Here is a 10131-nt window from a genome sequence, read left to right on the forward strand (position 1 = left end):
GGACAGCCAGGGCTACACAGAGAAACCCTGTCTCGAAAAAAAAAAAAAAAAAAAAAAAAAAAAAAAAAAAATGGGAACACCGAAGACCAAGAAAAATCAAGAGGTTCACCGACGGTTCTGGTAAATCGGAAGCAGAAGACATTAAAATACGTGAGATGTCCTGCTGTGTCACACTCGCTTCCCTCAGACTTCGGACGCCTAGAACCTGGCGTGGGCCAGGGGACTGGAGTCCCCAGAAAGCCCCGCCCTCAGAAAACCCCGCCCATTCCTGGGCCTGCCCCGCGCCATACGCCCCGCCTCCAGGGCTGTCTGCAGCACTGCCTGACTGGCGACCAGTGCAGAGGGCCTCACGGGGTCCTTCCCGTCGGTCCTTCCGACGCACTGCCTGAGTGGATGAGCGGGCGACTTCCGGTGCGAGTGACGAGTGGTGGCCGAACCTGGGGTACAGCAGGGGACTCTTAGGCAGGGACCATGGCGGACGGTGGCTCGGAGCGGGCCGATGGGCGCATTGTGAAGATGGAGGTGGACTACAGCGCCACGGTGGACCAGCGCCTGCCTGAGTGCGAGAAGCTGGCCAAGGTGAGGGGAGGACGGCCGGCTGTTGGCGGGCGCCAGGGGCTGAGTCACGGCGTGGAGCCTGCCTAGGCCTCAGGGGGACTGCGGGCTGGAGCGCGCATCCTTGCTGTCTCCCTAGCCGGGGTTGAACCTGCTTGAGTGGGAGACCCTGGGTCTATCTTCCCGGGAGTCGCCGCAACCCGAAGCTCCCCAAGCCCTAGATAAATAGTCATCTCTTTTCCCATCGAACTTGACGTCTGGACTTAGTGCTTGCTCTTTCTTGGGACGTTAAGGAAGGTTTGGTTTAGTCCGTTCTCAACTTCAGGCTGCATCATGTGGCCCGATCAGCTAACGTCCTTTAAGTGCATGTAAATCATGTCAGTGACTGGTGTTTGGTCAGTAGGACCGGGAAAGTGATAATACACACGCAATGAACGCGGGACCCTCTGCATCTTGGTGAGCCTATCCAAGTGAAAGTGTTATTGGAACACGGAAGGAAGCTGATCATTCTTATGGGAGAGAAGCTGACATTTGTATCTTAGATTGGAGTAGGCTGAAGTAAAGTTGAGATAGTTACTTCTAGAGAGGACTGTATAGGAAAGACAAACGGGATTTAAAAGTACCGAGCCTGAGATGGCAGATGATGAACAATGGGTGGTTTGTGCTGCTAGGGATCAAACTCGGGGTCATGCACACGCTAGGCAAATTGAGCTACAGAACACCATCCATCAAGCCTTTATTATGGAATAAGAGCATACATTGACCCAAACATTTCCACAGTCTACGCTGTGTGTCTGGCAACTTTTTATATCGTTTTTGTACTTAAAGAAGCCAAGGCTGACAGCATTTTGTCCGAGGTTATAGTTAGTAATAGCCAAGGATTCAAAACTACGTTTGCTCATTGCCTAGCCGACGTTGTTGGTTATTGCTAATGGTTGCACCCAGACCTCCTTAAGTTCCTACAGTTCATTCTCAAAAGTCACCTAGAATACGCTCACTAAGGATTGTTTGGTCTTGAGAGAACTAAGTACAGAGTGTAGAATATTCACAAATATCAGCTGAGTGACACGTGACACTGTTGATTTGAATGTGAAACCAGGAGTGTAAAATTTTTTAAATTATTTCATGTATGGGTGTTTTGCCTGCATGTATGTTTGTACGCTGGCTGTGAGTTTATATGTTCTGGGAATTGAAGCCATTCTCCTGGAAGAGAAGCCAGTGCTCTTAACTACCTGCCAAACCATTTTTCTACCACCTCCCACCCCTCCTCAGGAACAAGGATTTTTGTGTGAAATATTTTAATGCTTAAAAACTGGATGTTAATCTGTCTTAAAATGCTGGTTAAACCGATGAGCTAAAGAGTTAAGAGGCATGCCTTTAGGTAATGCCATCTCCTGACCATCCCCTTTGGAATGAATACAACTGTGGTGTTCACAGCTACACCAGCAGTGGTAGCTCATACTTGTAATCTCGGCCCTTGGGAGGTTCAGGCAGGAAGAGGACGGTAGACAAAGTGTTGTCCGAGAAAAAGGCCAGTCCTGTTCTGTACGCCACAGTTCCGGGGCCAGATGCTTTCCTGGGCAGTTGATGAGGAGTGGATGTCTCAAAACAGAGACTGTTTGGGCCTTTAAAGTAGTTAAAAATGGAGACATTTGGGTTCTGGGGGCTTCTGTGTGTGTTTTGCTTTTGAAGACTGCCTGCCTATGAAGCTAAGCAAGGGATATGTGTGAGTTGCATTACACTTATTTGAAGACTGTGTGTCTGTGAAGCTAAGCAAGGGATACGTGTGAGCTGTATTACACTTATTTGACAAGGGATATGTGTGAGCTGTATTACACTTATTTGTTTGTGGGTCAGAAAAGAAGACTGGGAAGCTGCTGGATTCTTTTTTTTAACCAGAAACACAGGACAATAGTTTTTAATTTTCAGATTTTCTCATCATCCTGGTTAATTTTTTAGATTTCTTTAATGAGTTTTGCTTTATTCGTTTTTTAAAAACACCCTGGCTAACTCTGGGGGAGCGTGGGTGGTGCTCGAGATTGAACTCAGGACATGGTGGGCCAGCACTCCACTGAGCGTAACCTCCAGCGCTTTTAATGTTTCTCACATGGCTTTCCTCCCCACCCCTTGCCAGACTGGAGATTAGCAAGTGCTCTTGCCACTGAGTCCTTAACATTACAGTTCTACTTCAGAGTGTATGAACATTTTAGTGTACTTTGTTTTATTTTTATTTTGCGCTCATTAGTATCTGTGAAGAAAGTTTTGTTCTTTTCATTTGTGAAAAGACTTAAAGTTCAATGGTTTATCCTTGGGTAATCATGCTCAGGTTCCTAGCAACAAGAAATCAATTTTTGCTATATCTCATTTCCTGTTTAAAGGGTCATCTGCACTTAATTTCCCTTCAGACGTTGTTTGTTTCAAATGTGAAAGAAAACTTGAAGGTAAAATTGTGGTGCAGACACTTGCTAAGCAAATGTGTCAGGTGTGGGGCTCAGCAGTTAGGGGCATTTGCTGCTCTTCTGAATTCCTGAAATCAGTTTCCAGTACCCTGGTCAGTGGCTCACTCTGGGCTTCAACCATTTATGGTAACTTGGTATTAGTTCCTCCTTGGGGTTGTTTGTTAACTGATTAACAGATTGCATCTCTTAGTGGTCAATGGAGGCAGACTTAGAGGTCCTGCAGATGCCTGGCACTTGTTGACATTGAACAGACTCTGTAGACATTACCTCATCTACAAAGATTTTCCAAGTGAGGAAAATGAGTCATACAAGTTACATGTTCTGACACTCTGGTTTTGGATTGCTGTTACCATCTTACTCCCTTTGAGTTGAAAGGATGCCTGGAAGAGGTGGCATTTTGGAAGCCGTGAAGAGACAGGAAGGAAGACGATGCATAGTCATTGGGTTAAATGTAGACAAGTGGGAGGGAGAAGTGAGATGGTTTGAGAACTAGTTGTATTTAATGAAGATGATGATGGTAGTGTCCCTCAGACAGGACTAACATAGTAACTTGACAGCCATAATAACTTGTCACATCCTCTTTATTGTGGCAGCCAAGACTAGTAAGCCAGTTAAGATCATCTGAATAGTTTAACATATGTTGTGTTCAAGTTGGTATGAGGGAAGCTACAAGTAAACAAGGGTCCAGGCCTAAGGAACTCACAGACCACGTGGTAGACCACTCTCTGTAGTAACCACTATTACATAAGGTATGAAACTTTACCTTCAAGCTAGATGTGATGGTTTGAATAAGAATGGCCCCATTGCAGGGCAGTGGTAGCGCACGCCTTTAATCCCAGGACTTGGGAGGAAGAGGCAGGCGGATTTCTGAGTTCGAGGCCAGCCTGGTCTATAGAGTGAGTTCCAGGACAGCCAGGGTTATACAGAGAAACCGTCTCAAACAAACAAACAAAATGGCCTCCATAGACTCCTACATTTGAATGCTTAGTTACCAGAGGTTTGAGGTTTTAAAAAGCCCACTCCAACCCCAGAGTGTCAGTGTCTATGTGTCTGTCTGTCTCTGCCTCGCCCCTGCCTGTGGATCAGGTTGTAGCTCTCCCTACTGCTCCAGCACCTGCCTGTGTGCTGCCGGCTCCCCATTATTATGATAAGGTACTGAACCTCTGAAGCTGTAAGCAAGTCCCTAGTTAAATGCTTTCTCTTAGGAGAGTTGCCTTGGTCATGGTGTCTTTTCATAGCAGTAGAACATGGATTAAGACACAAAACATGAGACATCTCTCACCTGTAAGCTTGGCATTACAGGAAGCCAGGCCAGGATGGCCATTGTAGGTCTGAGGACAGCCTGGGCTTCAGAGTGAGATCCTGTTCAAAAAGAACAAAGGTATCTGTAGAAGCAATAGTATGTGTTTGGCTAATGAAGCATTACATTGAGCTATCATGATAAACAGCAATTTTAGAGTTTAAGTTTTACTGAGTTACAAAGTAAATATTAGAATATAGTTCAGGGTCGTTGCAAAGTAGAGCCTGTGGGTCAGTATTAAATGAGGTGCTGAGTGACAGTTTTAGTTCAGAGAGCACTAGCCAAGAGCTGCTTTCTAAGAAGATGGCCTTTGATGTGGTGCTGATCCAGTACATAGACTACAGCACTGTGACTCCCTTAGTGTAGGTGCAGTTCCTTAGTGTCCTAGTGTGCCGTGATCCCTCTACACTCCACCTGACCACAGAGACTAGCTTAGCGAGTAAAAGGTGGTTAGCATTTGTCCTTCTTTCTTTCTTTTTTTCCCATTATTTTCATATACTAACTATTTTCTATAGAGATTACTTTGAGCAGAGCGCAGTCATTCTCAGTTAGGGAGCTATCATGCTGCAATGGTGGGTTTGGAGGACTAGGATGGGAGGAGCCTGGACTCTAGTTCTGCTGGTGCCTCTGTGGCTGATCAAGTCTCTTAAACTGTCTCTTTGTAACTGTAGTCTGTAGAATGGGTGACAGTCAAATTTGCAGCTGACTTCCTAACACTGTTTTTTTGTCTTTTGTGATTTACTAGCCTTCTAGATTTGTCCATTGTTCTCCTAGAGGTGAGCATTCAGCTATGCTATGCATGGATCTGCAGGGCTCACCTCAGACTTGCAGACCTCTCTGTGCCTGCCCCTCTCTGCTCTCACCTCTCCTACTCACTTGCTCTCATCTCCCAGCAGGATGTATTTAGTTTGCATCAGCCCCTCCTTAAAAACATGACTTTCTGCCTAGCTTGTGGGTGTTTTCTTCAAATCATTTCTTCTATTTGTACTCTTCAGAGTCCTACCAGTTAGGAGTTCTGGGTAGAACAAGATAAACAGGTATCACCACTCTGAGTTGATAAATTAGAATCTAAAACAAGGACTCAGTGTTTTCTCAGAGGAAACCTCGTTGTAGTTCCAGGTTCAGTTTTTCTGAGGTTGTTGGGGCAGGCTGTGGTGGCACAAACGGTTAATCCCAGCACTTGGGAGGAGGAGGCAGTTGGATCTTTAAGTTGGAGACCAGTCTGGTCTTCTAGGACAGCCAGGGCTACACTGAGAAACCCTATCTCAAAACAAACAAACAAAAATTTGTAGATCTGGGGGTGTAGCTCAGTTGGTAGAGTGCTCGACTCACATGCAGAGGCACTTGGTTCTGCCCCTAGTACCTTACAAGCCAGATGTGGTCATAGACACCCGTGACTGTGGAAGCAAACAAGTAGAAATTCAAAGTCATACTTGGCTACAGCCTGGACTCTGTGAGACCCTGCCTATGAATGAGTGAGTGAGTGAGTGAGTGAGTGAGTGAGTGAGTGAATGAGTGAATGAATGAACGAACAAATGAATGAAAAAGAAAGAAGGGGGGGAGGGGACAAAAAAGAAAAACTTGTAGACTGCTGGGAATGAGACACAGTGGTAGAGCACTCACACACAGAGGAGAAAAGCTCAGTGTGTGGGTCCTTAGTAGGAAAGGCCTAACCTAAAGACTGCCTCTGAGGAGCAAGCTTTTCACAGACGGAGAGTTACAAATAAGAGCAGTAATGCGGACATGTTTCCTTCAGAGTGGATATTTCTTTAACTTTCTCAGACGCTTGGTCAGTGCTGGATCTGTTGGTGATACTTCTGTTCATTGTTTCTCTTGTTTCAGGAAGGGCGGCTTCAAGAAGTCATCGAAACCCTTCTCTCTCTAGAAAAGCAGACCCGGACTGTAAGTACTCAGTGAGTGGTGCAGACTGCACTTGCAGTGGGTACTTTGGTGCTGCCCGTTCACTTATATGCATTTTCATCCTTGCAGGCCTCTGACATGGTGTCCACGTCCCGCATCTTGGTTGCAGTAGTGAAAATGTGCTATGAGGCTAAAGAATGGGACTTACTTAATGAAAATATTATGCTTCTGTCAAAACGACGGAGTCAGTTAAAACAAGTGAGTTCCTGATTGCTTTAGAAACACAAAAAAATGGGACTAGAGAGGTGGCTCAGTGGGTAAAGGTTCCTGCTGCCAAGCCTGACAGCCTGAGTTCAGTCCCCAAGATCCACATAGTGGAAGGAGGAGCTAACTCCTGCAAGGTGTCTTCTGACCTCCACATGTGGGCTATGGCACACAAGTTCACACATTTAATAAATAACTATAATTTAAAATGTTTCGGTTATATGTTTGCATTTAAATAAGGACCTTTAGGAACCTAATCTCTGAAAGTCATTGAACATTTATTTAACTTCAAATTTTCTAATTGTGTTCTAAAGGTGGTTTGAAATTCTACTGTACTATATCTATGGAATTCCCCTCCCGAAGGCTGGGTATAGTGAATATTCCTTAATCCCAGCATTAGGTAGGGATGCAAAGGCAGGTGGCTCTCTGGGAATACGTGGCTAGCCTGGTATCCATAGAGAGTTCCAGACCAGCCAGAACTCCCCAGAGAGATCCTTTCTCAAAAGAAACAAAACTATTTAGTTTCTTTCTGTTTGAAGAATGAATTTCACTTATGAGTGGTTTATCATATTTTATTAGGCAGTTGCAAAAATGGTTCAGCAGTGCTGTACTTACGTGGAGGAGATAACAGACTTGCCAGTCAAGCTGCGATTGATTGATACTCTGCGGATGGTTACAGAAGGAAAGGTGAGTTTTCTGCTGGCATGACTTCTTACTGCAGTCTGTGAGGGTCAAGTGCTTCTGTATTGCATGAACATATATCATGGTTTTTGTTAGTTTGTATGACTGGATGTCTATGCAGCTGTAAATGACCTCAGACTCATTGTGTAGACCATTCTGGCCTCAAACCCCAAGAGATCTGCGTGCCTTTCCTCCCAGGTTCTGAAATGAAAGGTATGTGCCACTCTACCCAGCATGCGCCACTACACCTGGCTCAGAATTAAGTGATTTTAATCCTAAAATTGATGTGACATAGCTTTTTGAGAGAGAGAAAGAGATGGGAGCCTGAGACTTACCATCCATTTGCCTTGGTCTCTTGGTTAACTAACTGGGTTATGTGACTTTTGTAAAATATATCTACTTAGGTAATTTTTTTAAATGTAGGAGTGATCTGTCTATATATATACCTGCATGTCAAAAGAGGGCATCAAATCCCTTTATAGATGGACATGAGCCACCACATTGTTGCTGGGAATTGAACTCAGAACCTCTGAAAGGGCAGCCAGTGTTGTTAACCACTGAGCAATCTCACCAGCCCAGTCATGTGACTTATTAAAATGAGTCAAAATCTGTATGGTCCAAGATATTGTAGATAGGAGGATGGATGGATGGATATATGGATATTTTGGTGGATGTGCAACATGGCCCAGTGGGTGATTAGGTGTTTCCTCCCGAGCCAGACAGCTTTTCTTTGATCCCTGGGACTCACAGGTTCTCTGATTTTAATTCCATGTGTACTTTGTTGCTTTAGCATTCATGCATGAGTACACATGTAAAAAAAAAAAATGTGTGTGTGAATTAAGAAAAGAATACCAAGTATTTCAAAAGTTGATGTTATTTGAAATTCAAGTTTGGGGCTGGGTGTGGAAGGGTTGCTGCATTGCATGTGGTGGCGCACGCCTTTAGTCCCAGCACTCAGGAGGCAGAGGCAGGCGGATTTCTGAGTTCGAGGCCAGCCTGGTCTACGGAGTGAGTTCCAGGACAGCCAGGGCTACACAGAGAATTTTGTAACAAGGATATGCAGAGCTAAGATGAATCTGGTTTAGAACCTTAGAATTACAGATTTTGAGCTCTGCATATCCTTGTTACAAAATTCTCTGTGTAGCCCTGTGCCATTAATACAGCTTGTAGTCCTGTTACTTGGAGTCTTTTTGCTGTGCTTGGTGGTTGTGTTGGGTTTTGAGGGGCGGGAGTTTACGTTATTTTACTTACTTACTTACTTACTTACTTACTTTATTTATTTATGTTTTCGAGACAGGGTTTCTCTGTATAGCCCTGGCTGTCCTGGAACTCACTCTGTAGACCAGGCTGGCCTCGAACTCAGAAATCTGCCTGCCTCTGCCTCCCAAGTGCTGGGATTAAAGGTGTGCGCCACCACGCCCGGCTCTTTTTCTTTTTTTTTAAGATTTATTTATTTATTATATGTAAGTACTGTAACTGTCTTCAGACATACCAGAAGAGGGTGTGAGGTCTCATTGTGAATGGTTGTGAGCCACCATGTGGTTGCTGGGAATTGAACTCAGGACCTTCAAAAGAGCAATCAGTACTCTTAACCTCTGAGCCATCTCTCCAGCCCTATTGGCTTTATTCTTAGTGAATGGTTGATTAGAGGTAAATTTCTAGACCAAAATGGTTTGATAAAGAAAAATTGCTAGAGCTGGGACTCTAAGAACTCAGTAATAATTGTTTCCCTTGCTTACAGAACCCTGGGTTTAATGCTGTAGTGACCAGGATACTGTAAAAGCATAAACTTTCAGAATGGATCTGTGTGTGTTTTCCTTTACACAGCTAAGCATTCTGAGAAAAGCCAGGGATGTCACCAGGAAATAGTACATTTTCTGTGCTCAAAGTGTCAAGTCATATTAGTGACTTCACAGTGCCTAGACCCCATCAGAGGCTGCCCACTAGGCTAAATAGGTTACTCTGACATTCCAGTCAAGTTCCTTTTCCACTCGGGTTAAAGAAGGAAAGAAATGACTTTATTCCAAGGGTCTAGTGCCCCGCATTGTCTTCATTCTCTGATTTTTTTTTTTTTAAGATTTATTTCTTTATTTATTTATTATATGTAAATACACTATAGCTGTCTTCAGACACTCTAGAAGAGGGGGTCAGATCTCATTATGGATGGTTGTGAGCCACCATGTGGTTGCTGGGATTTGAACTCAGGACCTTCAGAAGAGGAGTCCATGCCCTTAACTGCTGAGCCATCTCTCCAGCCCCCTGAATTTTTTTTTTTTAAGATTTATTATTATATGTAAGTACATTGTACACTGTCTTTAGACACACCAGAAGAGGGCGTCAGATCTCTTTAGGATGTTTGTGAGCCACCATGTGGTTTCAGGAATTGAACTCAGGACCTTCAGAAGAGCAGTTAGTGCTCTTAACTGCTGAGCCATCTCTCCAGCCCTGATCTTTTCTTTTATAAATCTCAGATCCTTTATATCAGAGCTTCTCAAACTGTCAGTCTTGACCACTCTGAAGGTTAAATGACCCTTTCACAGAGGTCACATGCCAGGTACTTATATTATGATTCCATAGCATAAGGAGCTGTATTGAAGCGTCACAGCATTAGGAGGGCTGAGAGCACCACTCCGCAATCTTTATCCCAGGAACCTTCACATGCAGCACTGTTTCTCTGATTTTCTAGCCAATGAAACTGAACTTCGGAGCCATTAAGTGACTGGCCAAGTCTTTTATCATCATTAGTAATTTTTCAAAACAGGGTTTCTCTTTGCAACCCTGGATACCCTGGAACTATCTCCATAGACCAGGCTTGTCCAGGTCTACCAAGATCCATCTGTCGCCTCCCAAGTACTGGTATTACCCAGCTCACTCAGTGAGTTCCAGGACAGCCAGAGCTACATAGTGAAACTCTGTATTGAAAAACCCATTTTACGTGGCGCACGCCTTTAATCCCAGCACTCGGGAGGCAGAGGCAGGCGGATTTCTGAGTTCGAGGCCAGCCTGGTCTAC

The 10131-nt window shown here is 44.5% G+C and overlaps 1 protein-coding gene across 1 annotated transcript in view; it reads left to right on the forward strand.

The window, feature by feature from the left end:
• Positions 1-375: 375 nt before the first annotated feature.
• The window catches only part of Psmd12 (proteasome 26S subunit, non-ATPase 12), a 21446-nt gene continuing 11690 nt past the window's right edge, over positions 376-10131 (forward strand). Inside the window, exons 1-4 of the mRNA XM_021211832.2 lie at positions 376-579; positions 6157-6216; positions 6304-6432; positions 7018-7125. Coding sequence (XP_021067491.1) covers positions 472-579; positions 6157-6216; positions 6304-6432; positions 7018-7125 — 405 coding nt within the window. The 5' untranslated portion in view covers positions 376-471. The remainder of the gene's footprint in view (positions 580-6156; positions 6217-6303; positions 6433-7017; positions 7126-10131) is intronic.

The sequence above is a fragment of the Mus pahari genome, chromosome 14 (assembly GCF_900095145.1).
Source record: "Mus pahari chromosome 14, PAHARI_EIJ_v1.1, whole genome shotgun sequence".
Taxonomy (NCBI): domain Eukaryota; kingdom Metazoa; phylum Chordata; class Mammalia; order Rodentia; family Muridae; genus Mus; species Mus pahari.